The 19,240-nt window shown below is 41.5% G+C and overlaps 1 protein-coding gene across 1 annotated transcript in view; it reads left to right on the top strand.

The window, feature by feature from the left end:
• Positions 1-19,240, top strand: part of cacna1bb (calcium channel, voltage-dependent, N type, alpha 1B subunit, b) — a 248,616-nt gene that overhangs the window by 183,401 nt on the left and 45,975 nt on the right. Inside the window, exons 28-33 of the mRNA XM_061734480.1 lie at positions 2,559-2,655; positions 5,662-5,822; positions 6,111-6,248; positions 8,137-8,338; positions 8,789-8,953; positions 18,657-18,767. Coding sequence (XP_061590464.1) covers positions 2,559-2,655; positions 5,662-5,822; positions 6,111-6,248; positions 8,137-8,338; positions 8,789-8,953; positions 18,657-18,767 — 874 coding nt within the window. The remainder of the gene's footprint in view (positions 1-2,558; positions 2,656-5,661; positions 5,823-6,110; positions 6,249-8,136; positions 8,339-8,788; positions 8,954-18,656; positions 18,768-19,240) is intronic.

Below are 19,240 nucleotides of genomic sequence, written 5' to 3'. Positions count from 1 at the left end.
ATTTAGATTATAGCCTTCAGTTCTGTGTCCTCCATCTATATCGCTCCTTTATGCACTTGGTTTAAAAGAAAGGTGATAAAGGATTACAGAGTCTTACCCGAATCCAGCCTGAGTCTGTGTTCCTCACTTAATAATCATGTTATTTAACTGTAGACATGTACATTTCAAAGTTGCTTAATTAATTGATTCCTCTATAAAATGCGTAGACGTTAGATTCCTAAAGCAACATTGTTAATCCTGATTTGAAAAGCCAGTGAAGTTGTTTTTGTTGGACACTGGATCCTCCATCCCAAGCAGGAGGTGCTCTGCACTCTCAGGCAGGGGTTGCTTACAGGAGTCACGACGGCTGATGATGACGTCACGTCCTTCGCTGTTCAGCATGTAACAGTCTCTTCTGATCAATGATCGTAGAGCAACGTGTCCCCCCAGTTAACACAACCTTTACGTCTTCCTGGCCCACCGCACTTCTGAAAGCTATTGGGAGACATGTTCTTGCCATCTCAGTGTGTTCAGGGTATAGTAAACCTGATAGACTTTGAAGATTGCATGCCAGGGTGTGCAAGTTGTCCCAGCATGAGAGCTGCATGTCAGACTTTGAAATGTGAAAGAAAATGCCCCAAGCCAAGATATTTGGAACCCACGCTCCTTTCCAATTTTGGCTTCAGACTTCCTCAAACACATGTAAAAAAAGAAAAAGGGAAAAAAAGTAAATAAGACTCACCACTCTAAGTGTAATTGGTCTTTCACTCAGTAATGGCTGCAAGGTTGGCTTTCTAGTGGTTTTGGAGAGTGGTGTCAAGAGCCCCAAAATTGCTAAACAAAATACTCCACTGACCATAAATGTACTTTAATGCCGGCCTGGGCGCCTCTGATGGGAGTAGGTGAAGCATAATAGGCACATGGATAAAGAGATTTGAGGAAAACTTCCCCAAAATGATCTGAGAATAGAATGAAGTTCTTTGTTTCTAAGTTGTTTCCTAGAACTCAGTTGCCGGGTCATGTTTGGTTCTTATTCATCGTTCTTTTCAGTTCAGTTCAACTTTATTGTACCCAAAGGTAAATTTGCCTTGCAATAAGGTGGTTTAGGGAGTCCAGCAACGAGAAACCATCAGTACCTACATACAACATACAACTTACAACATGAACCATAATCACAACATAAAAGGCTAAAACCTTGTGTATTTATTTAGAAGGGTTATAGCAGTAGGTATAAAACTATGTTTAAAACGTTAAGTTTAGCATTTTGGTACTCTATATCTGCGTCCTGATTGAAGTAGGTGGAAGTCGTCGTGTAGTGGATGAGAGGTGTCTTTTAGTATCAGCTTTTGTATCTGTCAGGAAAACAGCATGTCCAGATTCATCTGCTGCTCTTTCGTCATCTTACTAGACCACTTCACTGTTTGGTTCAGACAATTTTTAAAATAAATCTATCCTACCTTCTGCTGCAACACATATTTGTGTAAAGGATGAACAACAAGGGTGACAAAACACAACCTTGTGGAGAACAAGTCGAATAACACACTTGGTCAGACAGAGACTTATTCACTCTCTGTCTTCTATTTGATACAAAATCTAAAATCCAGCCCTCAAGGTTGAGACTTTTCCCTTTTCTTCCTTCGTTGATGCCAGTGTCTGAGAGAATGATGGTTCAACTTTATCGTGAGCATCACAGCTACCGTAGTTAGAGTGCCCTCCACCCACACCAACACATCCCCACCCCCGAGTAATCATTTAACAGAACATGTTGCATCTACTGTGACACCACTGATTCCTGCAAAGAAACCCACTCCTGAATCAGGAGCAGATTCTTTGTGCATTAACCATGAAAAGTAGGAGATATTTATGTTATTCAATATATAAACATTGTTTTTTCTGATTGGAATCAGTGCAAATGGAGGCAGTGCAACAGTTAAGAAATATGCAACTTATCATTCCTTCATTAAAAAAACAAAAAACAAACACACATTAAAGTCTGGTTACTTTTATCCTCTTGTGAAGAAAAGTGTGAAGAAGGGTTTGAAAAAATATGTTGTAATGAATTGTAGATTTTGAGCAGAGAAATAGGGGTAAAGAAACATCCCAGACTATACATAAAATCAAAGAAAACAGTTAGACCTTGCAGAGAGGAGAGGAATAACGGAGGTAACGTAAGAGTCAAGGGGTGTAGGTTGAACATGACAGATAAAGACTGTAGTCAAAGAGTTTGGACAAGGGAAGAATTGATGAGGACGAAGCCCCACTGGAAACAATATGAATGTAATTATAAAGATTTTGAATAAGGATAGTACACAGGAAACAGTTGTGAAGGACAGAGAAGCAAAGCAAACAAGGAAGTGAGGGAGACACTGAAGGAGGAAAGAGGACATATTGCAGCATGTTTTTGTGGAATCAAATGATCTACTGATGTAAGAAATGACAGAATAAGAACAGTCTACATTTCTGCATGTCTACAAAATAAACAGCTCTTCATTTAGAAATCATCAGCTGACATGAGTCGGGTTACATGGATATCACTTACACTGTGTCCACCAGACTAACTGTGTTCTCAATCTACACAGAGGCACAAAAGGCAAAGACATCAACACCATTAAGTCACTCAGAGTCCTCAGAGTCCTGCGGCCACTCAAGACCATTAAACGGCTTCCCAAGCTGAAGGTACAGTCATCCTATCTTCCTATCTGGTGCGCTGGTTGAGTCATGCTACCATGAAACAAATGCATTTTAAAGTATACAACCGAAGTCTACAGCTCTCTAGGTATAATTTGATCTATTTGTCAAAATGTGAAATAAGATTACCCCCCCCCCCCCCCCCCCCTTAAATATCAAAACCTAGTACCTTTGAAATGTTGCACGTTATTTTAGTTTGAAAAGGTTTGAACTAAATCGTATCATGTTGATTACTTTTCACATTTTGCCGCATCAATTTAAATGCAATTTTTAAAATATACATTTTGAAAATAACCCAGCACCAAGTCAGCTGTGACTTCATAGCAAGGCCTTTCAAAGACTTGTTAAATCTTTTTTTTTTTTTTACATTTTTAGTTTTTACATAGTGCTGTTATATTCAATTCAATTCAATTTTATTTGTATAGCTAATACATACTAATCTAATACAACAAAAGTTGTTACTAGACGCTTTAAAAAAGACTCCCCTAATGGGAGAAAAGCCTTAAGGGGCTGACACACCAAGCCGAAAATCGGCCGTCGGGCCGTCGGTGAGCGTCGGTGCTCGTCTGTCGGGCTAGTTTCCCCGGTGTGTCCCACATGTCGCCACAGGTCGGCCGCCCGTCGGGAGCTTTTCAGCCGATTCGACATGTTGAATCGGCGTCGGGCGTCGGCCGTCGGTCAAACAACTCACTCTGTGATTGGCTGTTCCCGGAATTTCCCAGAATGCTTTTCGTCGTCATTTGCGTAAATAAATATTTTGGATAAATATTTTACTTTCATAATATTCACACAGTGAATGTACATAATCACTCGCTTGTCTTTTTAAAACCGCGCCAGAATAAAGGCTGATTTATGGTTCTGCGTTACACCAACGCAGAACCTACGGCGTAGGTTACGCGGCGACACGCGCCGTACGCCGTACCCTACGCCGTAGGCTCTGCGTCGATTTAACGTGGAACCATAAATCAGCTCCGGAGCCGGCAGGCAGAAAATCCCGACATTTTTGCAGCAAATTACTTAACAGGCGTAGCTACAACTGTTAGATTTCATCTATTAAACCAACATTTATCTTCCTAAATGATTTATTTCAGCCAGCAGTAATTCTACACAGAGTTTTGTTAGTGTGTTTTCATCAGATCTGTTCTGGTCAGAGTTTTGTTTGTCTGCACTTGTGTTTTCTCAATAAAGCTTAGAAAAAAAAAAGCGCTGTCCCCCTCCTTGAGCCCCTGAATACAGACTACCGCTGCCTGCTGGTATGGAGGGGAATTACCTCTCACGCATGCGCAGAACGTACGTGCTAGTTCGCCATCAGGTGTCGTATTTGCGGTGTGTCTAGTGAGCCCGACAGAGCCCGACACAGCCGACGCAGTAGTCGGCAGAGAGCGGGGGAAGTCGGGTTGGTGTGTCAAGGCCTTTAAGCCAAACACTGGCAAGGAAAAACTCCCCTTTAGCAGGCCAGCACGCAGCTCCTGAAGTTCCGGCCTGCAAACATGCACAGAAGAGAAAAAAAAAATCTCTATTGCTGTTAAATTATGATGAAAAGAAGACAGCGTTCCAGTTAGCAGTCAAACTCATTCATTCATTTCTGATGGGACTTAATGTTGTCATAATTTCCAAAGGCTTTTTGAAACTGAAAATCGACAAACAGCATTGGACTCTCGGTTATTTGATTTTACATGTCTTGTATTCTGCTGGGGACTCATTTTAGGAAAATCAGGTTAAAGGTCACAGAACTTTTCAGTTTTCCGTGAATGACAGATGTTAGGGTAGCATAGGGGCGACATGGTTTAAAATGTTGCTTTATAGCTGATAGATTCCTGATTCAAGTCCTTCCTGAGGATTTTCAGTGGGATTTGCATGTTCTCTCACTGCCTTCCTCAAGGAACTCTGGCTTCCTCCCACAGTCCAGATTCAATCAGGTTAGACTCATTGACCATATGAATAATTGTGTGGCTCTATGTCGATGTATGAACCTGCGAAAGACTGACAACCTGTCTAACCTGCTCTGACATGGGCTCCAGCAAATCACTGTGGCCGTGAATAGGAAGAAGCGGCTATAGTTAATAGACGTGGGAAAAAGTTGTGATATTTCACATGGTAAGAGCTAGAACCGTGTGCTTGCATGCAGTGAGGACAGCTTCCTTCTGGTAGATGAAGGCAACTGATCATCCAAAAGTAATCGATCTGACAAAAGACGTGAGATCTGATTGGAGTCATAAAAGTGAAATGAACTCTTCTTGGATGCTACAACAGAGGGGTTTGAGAGACAGGCTGGTAGAAGAGTGGAAAAATATGCTCTGGTGGAATAAAGGAAAACCTTTATGGGGACCCTCAAGCAGCAGTATGTTAATCACTCAGATTGCATGTCAGGGTGATCAACAAAGCACTTCATCGCAGAGAGAGATCACAGCACATGATGAGAGAAATACAGCTGTAGAGAGTGACAGGGACGGAGACACAACAACAGACTTCATGCAAACCAGATTCAATGTACTCAGTATGCATTGATTTGATATTTTGCAGTCCAGGAGATTTTAAGCCTTGTACTTTTCAGTATTTGTGTGAAAAGTGAGTTTTTGGACATCCACATGTTGTCCATTAGTTCGAGAGGTTATGAATGGAGTATTGTTTGCATTTGAAGCACTTTTCAAGCACATTAATTGCGTTTGGAACAGCTTTTCTATTCTTGGACGATGCTTTTTATTAAAACTTGCTGGGTTTAGAAATCTACTCCCATTTTGCAAGCCATCTTATAGTGAAGAAATAGCGTGAGGATTAAGAAAAATGTAAACTGTATGGAGCTATTAGTGGTGACTCTTGAATTTAAAAAAAAAAAAAAAGGAAAACTGCTCCTTTTTTATTTTAGGCAAATTTCCCCTGGGTCATAACAATTATTCTCCCTTCTCTTTTTGAAAAATGAAAAATAAGAAAATAGGTATGGAGAGAATAAGCAATAAGCATGCCTCACGGTGTACATGGATATTTATTTTCCAGGCCGTGTTTGACTGCGTTGTGAACTCTCTGAAGAACGTTCTCAACATCCTCATCGTCTACATGCTCTTCATGTTCATATTTGCCGTCATCGCTGTGCAGCTGTTTAAGGGCAAGTTTTTCTACTGCACGGATGAGTCAAAGGGTCTGGAAAAAGACTGCCGGTAGTTAAAACGCACACACACACACACACACACACACACACACACACACACACACACACACACACACACACACACACACACACACACACACATGTTCACATGTTCAACCATGCCAAGGAAAAATAAGTATTGATTTGGGTTTAACAAAGTTATGGAAAAATCAACATATAAACTCAGCACTTTCAGTCAAGGGTGCTACTTCGTGATGTGGCGTCATATGAACTCACTTTTTTTGCACATCTCTGTGTATGATTGCCACCCCCACCCCCCACTTCTCTCTTCTTTCAGGGGACAGTTTCTGGACTATGACAGGGACGATGTGGCGGCTCAGCCTAGAGAGTGGAAGAAGTACGAGTTTCACTACGATAATGTTCTCTGGGCCTTCCTAACACTCTTTACCGTCTCCACTGGAGAGGGTTGGCCACTGTAAGTCAGCACAACCTCTAATTTTCATACTACATTTTATATAAAGGATGTGCAGATTAAGGCAAATAGTTTGCTCCATAAATACGAGATAACAAAGAAGATAGATAAGAGAAATGCATTGTTTCAAAATTAAAAAATAGTCACAATTTCTTTTAAATCTGTAGCCCAGAAGCCTTATCTGAGACTTGAGATGCTTTTTCCTCGTCCATGTTAAGTCATTTATCAACTCGACACACCTGGAGGCAAATGGTACGACGCGGATGAAAGGCAGGCTTAATTACTGAGCGATCATCGCCATGCAATCAAGGCTCATTGAATCATTATCCTGCTATTCCCGGCCTGAGTTACGGAACCAAAAGTAGATTAATCGCCATCAACATCTCTGTCGAGGACCATCAATGCCTTGTTTGCTTATGTCATTCATTTTATTACCAGCAGGTAAAATATAAATCATTAAACTGCACAAACCTTCTAGGATTATCTGAAATATACACGAACCCTGACAGCTAATTAACACCATGACCACAAATAAGCTTTCTCTCTATGATTAATGGGTTGCAGTTGATCAAGAAGTTGACCTTATAATACACAGTTATCTGACGGAAATAAGTTTTAGTTTCAAACATGCTAAAGCAAGCATATTACCTATCCTAGAAACAAAAATAACACCCAGACGGTAGAAACTGATCAATGCGGATCTAAAAGAAACGGTAACAAAACCGGACGAGCATTCATCATGTGGATGCTCAGCAAAGAATTGCCCTGTTATTTTAGTTTTAAAGAAAATGAAATGTATCTGTTAAACTGTTAAACTTAGCTGTTAAACTTCATGACTCCACTGATTTTCAGTATAATTTACTTTAATGTGTTTGTGTGATATTGCTAAACTGTGGGGAACTGCACCTGCTGGCTTATCCAGAGTTGTTTTTCCTGTTAAAAACAGTTAACATAAAAAGGCTTTTTATATTTTAGAGTCATGAAAATAAGCGCCACCTTAGATATGTTGTTACCCCCCTCCTTGTGCAAAATTAGCTATGTTGTTACAGTCGGAAATAACCTTGTGTCTCCCATATTCCAGTCTAAAGAAGACATCCTTCCTCTGTGCTATTTCATCTACATGTACGATGCATCATTGTTTTAGTGCTTTGCATGCGGATACATCTTAACTGGCTTAATAAAGGAAAGTCTGCAGAGCACAGTGTATAAAAAAGTCTTGAAAAGCTGAGTACTTGCAGGATGATGGTGAGCGCTTTTCGATTTGCTGAAGATGCTCCTATTTTCTTCGAGTTTGACAAAGCTGGTCGCACAAATGCACCACCAAATCCTCTGATTAAAGTATCCAGATTATGCCTATAACTGGAGTTTTGCTAATTTATTCACTTCTAAACATCCCCTCGAACAAGGGTCAGAAACGTCCAAGGGGAGGCTGAATGGATAGTTTGCAACAGATTCCCTGGATAAATTAAAGGAATACAGTCATTCTTTTATTATATTTCATAATAAGGCGAGCTCAGTCAGAATTTGATCTGCTGCTATGGGATGAATGGGATAACAGAAATAGTGTGTGATCACTGTGTGATTTGATTGCTCTTGTTAGCTGAATGTAATTTTAGGGATTTAGAGAGGTATTTAGGGGTCCTAAAGGCAGGTTAGCAAAGCTCTGATTGTACAAAATCAGATGGAAGGGTCTGGAAATACTTCATGGCAAAGGGATACATTTTCGAGGCTTTGAAAAGTGTGAGATGTCACTTTCAGAAACAAGAGTACAAGACAAACATAAAGTTGTGGATCTACAAATATGTGACAAAACATTGACACTCTTAGATTCCTGCGTCATATTTTTACATGGTCGCAATCTCTCATCAGCATACTTTTCCTCCTTTTTCAGGGTCCTAAAGCACTCTGTAGATGCCACGTATGAGGACCAGGGCCCCAGCCCAGGCTTCCGCATGGAGACATCCATCTTTTACGTGGTCTACTTTGTGGTTTTCCCCTTTTTCTTTGTCAACATATTTGTGGCTTTGATCATCATAACCTTCCAAGAGCAAGGAGACAAGGCCATGTCGGAGTGCAGCTTGGAGAAAAATGAGGTGAGAGTGTGAATGTCGATGTATTTTCATGGTTTTTCCTCCACATATGCAAAATAAACACATGCTGATCAAATGTGGAGAGAAAATGTTTCACATTTGCATCACAAGTATTTTCCTTCATCACAACTCAGGGCTCAAGCTAGTCATCTTCTAAACATCACCCTCAGGCATATTAAACCACAATGAACAAAGCAGGAAAAAGAAATGTCTCCACGGGGACGTTAAATATCATGATCTGTTTTCGTCCGTAAACAGCCGGCTGTTCATCGGAGTGCTTCAATTTGCAGTCTTTCTCTTTTGATATTATGAAATCGCTTATAGAAAAAGTATTTTGTGGAATATCATCTGTGTTTGTCTCCAGATGGGAATTCTTTCATTTGTGTCTGACAGTTTCTTTGTAAGAAAGGGTTCACACCCGCTCTGTTTTTGTTTTGTCTTTTCTACAAACAGAGGGCGTGTATTGACTTTGCCATCAATGCCAAGCCGCTTACGAGATACATGCCGGCGAACAAGCAGTCCTTCCAGTACAAGATGTGGAAATTTGTGGTGTCGCCACCTTTTGAGTACGCCATCATGACTTTAATTGCCCTCAACACAGTAGTGCTGATGATGAAGGTCAGTTGTTCTACTCGCTTATGAGACAAAGCAGCACATCTTTTTTTTTTTTTGATCAAATTTTTATTTTATTTTCACTCAAACAGAAAACAACAATGATGTACAGGCACTGAATATGTTACATCAATCCCCCCACCCCCACCCTACCCACCCGGACACACATAAAATGAAATAAACTATTAAAGACCAGGACAATTATCTGCCGTCTGTATATGAAATTAAAATAAAATCGAGACAGGGCGGCTAAAGCAAGCAACAAAAAAAAAAAAAAAAAAAAGAGAGAGAGTCGTGGATTTGTGAAACAGTGAATATAGAACCTCACGGTGCTAAGCAAGTTAAGTCAAATACACAACAAAAAAAAAAAAAAGACACGAGGATCAAAGCAAGCGCTTCAGTGCTTCAGCTGTGGTGAGCCACATATTCACATTCGCCTCTTTGGCCCCATTTATACGGGCTGTCGATAACTCCATGTAAGTAACATCAAGAAAAGTCAAGATCCATTGTTTGATGGACAAAGTATGAGGGGGCTTCCAACGTACTGCTATCATTTTCTTAGCAGCTGTTAGACCTGCTAATATGACCCGTTTCTGACGTTCAGGGACTGGAAGTGCGTAAAGATCATTCAGTAATAACACTGGTATGGTCACAGGTAATGTCTCTGATATGAGTGTCGTCAGCTCAGCGGCCACGCCCTGCCAAAAACGAGCGACGGGGGGGCACTCCCACACCATGTGGAGAAAAGTGCCAGGAGTTTTTAATGTACACAGGGTGCATGAGGGATCACTGATAACTTTCATAAAATGTAGCCTACGAGGGGTCAGGTAGGTCCTATGCACAAAATTATGATGGATCTGTTGATGGTCAGGATTTCGAGAGGCAAGTTTGATATTGGCCCACACCTCGTCCCAGTCAAAATCCTGAACCAGTCCGGGGACATCACCCCTCCACATCCTGTCTACTGGAAGCGTTTTGTAGGAGGCCTCAAGCATGTACAAATACAAAGTGGATACCATTCCCCTCGAGGGTCTATTAGTAATGATCAACTCGTGAAGTGGATGTGTAGGTAGCGGGTGCTGCCAAGGTACACCGTGTGCTTTAAGAGAAGCTCTCAGCTGCAAATAAAAAAAAAAGGAAGTGCCTGGTAAATTGAAGTTATTCTTAATGTCCTGAAAAGAGCGTAAACCATCTAAGCTGAATATATCACCCAAAAACTGTACACCTCCCCTTTCCCACTGAGAATAGGTGATAGGTCTCCCCCCGATCAGCAAGTCCTTATTATTGAAAATTGGTGATTGTAGGTGCCATCTACAAGATATATTACAAATCCTTTCTACAGAGCGCCAAACCCGAATCAGATGGGACACAATGGGGCCGCAGCGCAGCTGACACTGCCTCACAGAGATATTCGCAAATAAAACATCTGCCAAAGACCAAGGGTGCACCATTCTTTCTTCCATCGTGCGCCAGGAAACCGACGTCTGAGAGTCAAACCATGTGACCAGGGGTCTGAGAGAGAAAGACCAATGATAAAATTTGAAGTTGGGAACTGCTAAACCTCCATCTAATCTCTTGCGCTGGACAGTGGCAGATCTGAGGCGGGGTCTCTTGCCATTCCAGATAAATCTTGAAACAGCCGCCTGCAGTTTACCCCAGTATCCAGTAGGGGGAGGGAGGGGGACCATAGAGCTAACAAAGTTTATTCTGGGCAATACATTCATTTTGACAATAGAAATGCGAGCCTGAAGTGAGTTGGGCAGGCTGGACCATCTCTCCAAATCACTCAAGACCTTATTCAGTACCTCAGTATAATTGTGCTTCACAATAAGGTGTAAAGAGGGAAATATCTCAATGCCCAAATATTTGAAATGTGGAACCGAGGGAATATTAGGAGGTAAAACAGAGTCCCTAGTCACTTTGTTCAATGGCAGCAGAGCCGACTTCGACCAATTCATTTTGAACCCTGATAGCGAGCCAAATTCATCCAACATTGATAAGAGGTGGGGGGCAGACTGTAACGGGTCGCCAAGAAAGATTAAAATATCGTCAGCGTAAAGCGCCAGGTGGTGGAGTGTGTTATGAACAGTTATGGGTTTAATAACCGGTGATAATCGGATCATCTGCGCTAGGGGTTCAAGAGACAGAGCAAACAGCGTCGGGCTCAAAGGACAGCCCTGACGAGATGATCTAGTTACTGGGAACAGAGTGGAGCAAATGTTACCTGTAAGAACCATTGCAGAGGGGTTTGAGTATAATAGCTGTACCATTTTCACAAAATCGTCTCCAAAACCCATCGCCCCCAACACCGACCACAAAAAGGACCATTCAAGGCGATCGAACGCCTTCATCGCGTCAAGGGATAAAACAGCTGCCGGATGTTTGATGTCTGTTGCGGCGTCGATTACGTGCAACAGTCGGCGGACATTGTCAGAGGCTAGACGCGATTTCATAAAGCCTGTCTGGTCACAGTGAACCAGTGACGAGATATGCGGTTGCAGACGTCGAGAGAGAGCCTTGGCATAAATTTTTACGTCGGCGTTCAACAGACTAAGGGGCCTGTAATTACCACATTCCGTCGGGTTTTTATCCTTTTTCAGTAGTAAGGTGATTACAGCTGTATTCACATCCCTAGAAAAAGAGCCCTTCTCCATCGAAAAATGGATCATACTGAGAAGCAGCGGGCCAAGAAGGTCCCAGAAGGCCGCGTAAAATTCTGGCGGAATGCCATCGAGACCTGGTGATTTGCCCCTTTGCATACTGAGCACAGCCCTCTTAAGTTCTTCAAGAGAAAATGGTTTTGCCAACTCATTTGCCGCCTCCACCGCAAGACGAGGTAACTTTAATTGGGCCAAATAATCGTCACATTTATCTTTGTCGAAAAGTATGTCTGATTCATACAGGTGAGAGTAAAAACTGCGAAAAGAGTCATTAATCTGCATTGGGTCGGTGGTAATAGCTCCTGACTGTAACTTGATAGAGGAGATATCTGAAAACTGCTCATTTGACCTAATCTTCATCGCCAAAAGGTGGCTGGGCCTTGACCCATGAAAATAATAACGCTGCCTAGTCCTGTGGATTAAGAATTCTGATCGGCGTCTGAGGATGGCATTGATTTCTTTTTTGATCACCTCACGCTGCAAGACTATCTGTTCTGAGTAATTAGCAGACAACGCGGATTCTAGTTTTGCAAGTTTGTTTTCCAATTCATGTAATTTAGAAATTTGCATCTTGCGCTGGTTGGAGGAAAACCATGTGGCATTACCCCTGATAAAATCTTTAATTGAGTCCCAAAGTATTCTAGGATCGTCTACTGAACCAACATTGAACTCCAAGAATTCCTTAAGTTTTTCTATAAATTGTGCCCCAAACTCTTCTTGTCTTAACAGGGTCGTGTTAAGGCGCCATTTTGGTGCACGAGGGGAAGCGTTAATGAGCACCGATGAACAAAGCACACCTTTATGATCGGAGAGGGCCATGGGAAGCAGAGAAACACTGTGAATATTAGAGAAGAGTTTAGGGGACGCAAATATGTAGTCAATTCTTGAGCAAGATTTGTGTCGAGCAGAGAAAAAGGAGTAGTCTTTGATTGATGGATTAGTCGAACGCCACAGATCTGTGAGCCCCAAGCTGCTAGCCCACGTCTGTAAAGCTGTGGACGCTAGTTTCTGATCCCTTGTCTCGGATTTACTTGACCTGTCATTGGCTGCACTCCAAACAGCGTTAAAGTCTCCCCCCACCACTAACGAATAATCATTCAGTTCCAGCATACTATTTGTCAAGTTTTCGTAAAAGACCCTATCAAAACAGTTTGGTGCATACACCGATATGAAGGCAACTTTCCTGCTGCTAATTTCTGTCTTCACAATTGCCAGCCTGCCCTCCTTGTCAGAGCATGTGTCATGGATTTTAACTTTAAAGTTACGTCTGGCAACAACCGCCACACCCTTGGTCTTCGTACCAGACGAGGAGGAAGCTATCACATGATAATGTTTATCTGCCAGGCGTCTGACATCAGCAGCCAAGAGATGCGTCTCCTGTACCAATGCAACATCTATTCTCCTTCTGCGAAATAAACTCAAGGTGCTAATCCTCTTGTGAGGGCTATTCAGGCCGCCCGCGTTCCAGCTCAAAATATTAAGTTCAGGCATAATTTAAGAATGAAGCCTCTATAGCGGATGCGGACAGAGACATGAAAACAGCCCCTGCGACCCTCTGAAATGATGAACCCAAGCAGATGTGAGTATAACTTAAAACAGTCAAGCCTCTCTCCCACCACACAAACAGAATGTGAACACAAAATCCACGATGTGAGCCGCTCCACATCAAAACAAATAGTGAAAAAATAAAATAAACGTTTAAACCCACCCCCCACCCAACCCACCCCCCGAAAGGGCCAGAAATATGCCCTAACTAACAAACCTTCCCTAATACTTGATTCCGTGACCATAGTCGGAAATAGGGCAGCAATAGGGCAGCAGCAGCCAGCCCCTCCCCTCCCAGACTGTATCAATAACGAAAAACATGTCAAAGAAGTCATCCCTTCAATACTTAGAACTACATGCATGAACCGTGCACAAGGAGCTGCGTGTAAAAATGTACCGACCTATTTATGATGCATGAGGTACAACACAATAGCCATAATTAAAACTATAAGACTGAGGTAGCTGCCTTACCATTAAGGTGTTGGCTACACCAAGGGCAAAACTGAGATCTACCCCCTGATGTGAGAAAATCTCTTGAGCGTGTAAAAACAGAAATGCCCCTCTGCTAAGGCTGCAATATACCATAAAACTAAAGATAAATCAAATCCAGCAGGAATTCTGTGGTGACAACGGTAACTTATAACACTCATGAAGATCAAAGTTGTTGACATTGCACATAACCATGACAGCAGTGACTGATATTATTAGAAGAGAGAGAAAGAAAAAAAAAAAAAAAAAAAAAAAAAAATCTATCCAGTCTTGAAGCTAAACAGTCACTTTAAGAAGTTCAAAATGTTGAGCATATACGTCGCCAACTTATAACTATGACAGCAGTGAGTGACATTTTAGAAAGAAAAAATTAATAAATCAATTAAAAAAAATAAATAAATAAATCAATTTAAAAAAAAAAAAAAAAAAAAAAAAATGTCCAGCCTTGAAGCTAAACAGTCCCTTCAAGAAAGTTCAAAATGCTGAGCATATACGACGCCAACTTATAACTATGACAGCAGTGACTGACACTTTAGAAAGAAAAAATAAATAAATCAATCAATTAAAAATAAATAAATAAATAAAATAAATAAAAATATTAGAACAACTCAGACTGTTAATAAGAGCAGTAGAAATAAAAAAGGGGGATTTTCGCCTTATAAAAGGGATTAAACCCGCATCTGGAGAAATCCAATCTTTAAACTAAACAGTCACTTTAAGAATGTTCAAAATGTTGAGCATACGTCGCCAACTTATAACTATGACAGCAGTGACTGACATTTTAGAAAGAAAAAATAAATAGATCAATTAAAAAAAAAAAAATAAATAAATAAATAAATAAATAAATAAAATAAATAAATCGATTTAAAAAAAAAAAAAAAAAAAAAATATATATATAATAAAAAAAAATAAAATAAATAAATAAAATAAAAATAAATAAAAAATGTCCAGCCTTGAAGCTAAACAGTCCCTTCAAGAAAGTTCAAAATGCTGAGCATATACGTTGCCAACTTATACCTATGACAGCAGTGACTGACACTTTAGAAAGAAAAAATAAATAAATAAATCAATTAAAAATAAATAAATAAATAAAATAAATTAAAATATTAGAGCAACTCAGACTGTCAATAAGAGCAGTAGAAAAAAAAATATATAAGAGGGATTAAACCCGCATCTGGAGAAATCCAGTCTTTAAACTAAACAGTCACTTTAAGAATGTTCAAAATGCAGAAATAAAGTCTTATATGCGAATTACCTTGTTCCACCACTAGAGCAAGCGCACAAAGTCAAATGGAATATGAAGCGTGAAAGAAAAAGAGATGTCCATTCACCGTGATCCGCTGCGGCATACATCGTTCAGGAATATTATCAGCCGATGAGTCCCACATCCATCCAGGCGATGTGACGGGGACGTTATGGATCCTCCGCCGCCGCCGCCTGCGCGGCGCCGGCCCGCGTGTGTCGGCTCACAGCCCCGCCAGCCAGAGCCCGAGGGGACCTCTCCTGCGTCGTTCTCGGCTGAGAGTTGAGGAAATCCTCCGCTTCTCTGGGGTTGTTGAAGACACGATAATCCGAACCATCCTTGACTTTGAGGGTCGCTGGATAGAGGAGGAAAAATTCAACCCCTCTCTCGCGCGCGGTGTCCATCGCCTGGGTGAAAGCCTGACGCCGCTTGACTGTGTGATTACTATAATCGGCGGCAAATCTCACTCTCCTGCCGTCAATGGTGACCGGGTCTTTCCTCGCCGCCCGGAGAATATCCTGCCGTGTCGTGTAGCGGAGTACGTTGAAGATGAGAGTGCGGGGCCGGTCTCCTGCAGGACGTCCATTGTATATGCGGTGGGCCCGCATGATCTCCGGTTGCCCAGGCTGAAGAGACGGGAACCACTTCGGGAGTGTGCGGTTCAGGTATTGCACGCCGTTCGATCCCTCGACACCCTCTTTCAAGCCGATGATGCGTATGTTGCAGCGTCTATTCCTGTCCTCCATGTCCGCCATCTTGAGTTCCAGTGCGCCCAGCGCCGCCTCGTGGTTTGCAACCGTCCTCGAGTTATCATTGACGGTGCTTTTCAGAGTCAAAATATCCGCTTTCACCACACCAATACTGGCCGATAGTGAGGTCAGCTCAGATTGAATCGTGTCCAGCTTGTCCTCTGTGGATTTAGCCGTCTCGTTGAGTTGTACGAACCGCGGCTCTAGATATTCACGTTGTCTCTCCATTAGCATGTCTGCCATAGCTTCCTGTTCGGAAACACGAGCTCCTTTGTTCGACTTCGTAGAGCCTCCACCTGTACTGTTCTTCTTCCCAGCCTCCGTCATTTTGTCACAAGCAATTAAAAACGTCAAAAATATCCGGGTAAAAATAGACTTAAAGGGATAAACTAGGTAAAAACGGGGAGGTTAGGGCAAGCGCGAAGAGCCTAAGCTGCCATCTTGTCCGGCCGGTCACGTGACCCCAGCAGCACATCTTTTAAGGTACTGCTGGAAATACAGAAAAGAAAAACAGTGCTGTGCAAATCTTAACAGTTAAATCAGATTTTTACATAAATATGCAATTAAATTGGGCAGCACGGTGGCTCATTTTGTCACAACAGGTTTGAATACCAGCATTCGTCTTTCTGCGCGAAATTTGCATGTGTATACATACTTACGCTTCTTCCTACAGTTCAAAAAACATGTATGTTAGGCTAATTGTTGAGTGTAAATTTCCCATGCGATACTACAGCAGATCCATTTGAACCTAAAGCCTGAATTATGGTTCTGCGTCAAACCAACGCAGAGCACACGCCGTCACCGTGACGCCGTCATGAACCCTTCGGACTTCTCCGTCACTCCATTCCGTTGCGGTGCAGTACCCCCCGTGACCGCTAATTCGCAATCTTTTCCTGAATGGTTTATCCGACTTATTCCGGTCACAGTGAATCAAAGAGATAAGGACAAATATTGTGAAAAAAACCAAAACAAAAAAGATCACACATACACGAAGAAAAGAGCTCTGAAAGTTCACTACTGCTTCAAACCGGAAATGCATTGCTACCAAGCGAACCAATCACAGCCCTCTCCGTCTGCGTGTGGTCTGTGCCGCCTCGACGCGTAGTTAACATTTTCGGGAGGTGCACGTCAGTGACGGCATCAGTGACGGCGTCAGTGACGGCGTCAGTGACGGCGTCAGTGACGGCGTCAGTGACGGCGTCAGGGCACAAGGAGCTGAATTTCAAGAAGACCTGTTAGATAAGCATTTAGGCCAACATCAAGTTTTATTAGACTGAGACTGTCCAGGGCTCATATACACAGGCTCGCCTTGAGACACAGGATCAGACGGAAATATAGGTGTAGATGTATATGAGAAACATCACAACTCTGGTCTAAAATAGTCATGATTCATCTTTGATTACAATAAAGTGTTTACTAATGTGCAGGCAGTGTTTTTATTATGCATTACGTATCAATACAGTCTATTGCTGAACTGTAGAATTGATGTTGAACTTGCATGTTTTGTTTGAGATGGATATTGAGCTGATATTGAGAGATTTAGGGACCTGTGGTGAGTTAGATTATCAGCAACTAACAGCACTTTATTGTGAAACTTTTTCAGAAAAGTTGTTTCTGTCATTGTGGTAAGTTTTCTGACTGCTACTTTACTCCGTGTTGCAATAGTCAGTTAAAGGCATCAAAATAAAGAACTGGATCAGAGATTTTCTCCCTGAAATAGAGCTAAAGTCAATGCTCTTATGATCTAGCAGACACGGACACCCTGGTCATGACAGCCCATCATCTACAGATCTGGTGCTCGTTCCCATCTGTGCAAATAAGGATAAGTTTGCATGAGTTAGTGATTAGTCACTTAAAAATAACTTCAGTCAGGTTTACAACCATAAAGAGCTGCATTCATTAAGACATGTAGCACAGCAGTCAGAGTATTCATAACTGTTACCTACACCTAAAAGAGAGAAAACTGCAAAACACAATCTGTTTGCTTCATACAGATGAGATTCCTCAATTACAGCCGGTGTTAATTTCAGCAGATTTGAGATCTGCCAGGACTTTTGTTTTTAAGATTTTTGGGGGCGTCGTTGGGGGGATTTTATTTAAATCAGATTCATTTTGTTGTCCTTTTAAGCTCTGTGGATTTGCTGGCAGCAAACTGGGAGCAGGTTTCTAAGATACAAGTGCATTAAAAAGGATTTGGTAAGGCTAGAGGAGCTGCATGGCCTATCTTGTCAGTAACTAACAGCTTATGGCAGGAGATTACTCCTGGAGAATGATGAATACATGATCATTGCAAATGAGTAGAACTTTCAGCCAGTTGAAATGATTTTCTTAGCAACACTGGGGGCATATTTGGGCTTACAACATGCACTTAATGACTTGCTGTGTTGTTGGGCTTCAGGTTGCAGGGGGGTGGCGGGTTGAGAATATTCCCAATTCTGCAGCCATGACTCTGGTAGCTTAGCAATGTTGTCACTAAGCTACTTTTGAATAGTCACTAACTGCTGAGGACGTCTTGGTGTAATAACCAATGAAATTCATCACTTATTTTGTGTAAGAAACCTGAGAGAATTTATTTTTCTTTGCTAGATAAAGCATAAAACGATGAGACTTGGAAACTATGCAAAATCTAGCGTAGCAAGCTCTCAAACAGAAGCATAAAGCTGTTTTTTTGGTCATAAATGTGACTATATTCAGTCTCTAACACAGACACTTGGGCTACGATTTAGTTACAGGTTTCATCAGGGATTATCACACCCACCCACACAAAGGCACTTGAACAGGTTAACATACAGATGAAGTGACACTGGCAGACACAGTTTCACCTTTAAAACGGGCATGATAGGCTCAGTAGAGGTAAACTGTGGTGCCTTTGAACTGTATTCACAACTGATTTGTTTCATTATGCGAATAGTGTCTGATTGAAGACAGTTAAAAAGTAGGGTAAATGGGGTAAATGCTGTCTTTTAAAAAACATCTTAAACAAGTTGCATGTATTTGAAGTATATTTCCCTGTCTGTCTACAGTTCTACGGAGCTCCTGATCTGTATGAGTCGATGCTGAAGTATTTAAACATCATCTTCACTGGGCTCTTCACATTGGAGTGCATCCTCAAGATTATTGCCTTCAGCCCACTGGTGAGCTCTGAGGACCATATCCTGGGTTGTAAACACCCACCTATGTTTTTTCTTCTATTTTACACACAAGGGGTTAAGTCAAAAGGCCAGTATGTCGGACGATCCGGCACCTGGGAGTCAGGCTCCAGATTTCATACAGCCCCATGCTCCTTTCATTGTTGTTAGAAAATGCAGAGTCAACATGTGGCAGACCATGTCTGTTTTTTTTTTGTTTTTTTTTACAAAAAGCATATTAATTAATAATAACAATTTAAATTATTGGAAAAAAATGCAATCCTATTTTCCATTTCTGCTATAAGAACATTGACACACAGTGTTGCTTTAATAAAATCTGAGGCTTGGGATTCTTAAGCATTTCCAACACGTGATGTTACAGTGTAGTAATTTCATCAATCAAAAGTAATCATTTATTTTAGGATATATAACTCATCAAAAAACAGGACATTAAAGACCATGAGGTGGATCGGAAGCCT

This window comes from Cololabis saira, chromosome 11, assembly GCF_033807715.1.
Source record: "Cololabis saira isolate AMF1-May2022 chromosome 11, fColSai1.1, whole genome shotgun sequence".
Classification (NCBI taxonomy): domain Eukaryota; kingdom Metazoa; phylum Chordata; class Actinopteri; order Beloniformes; family Belonidae; genus Cololabis; species Cololabis saira.
Note: the sequence above shows the minus strand (reverse complement) of the source record. Positions and strands in the feature narration are given on the sequence as shown.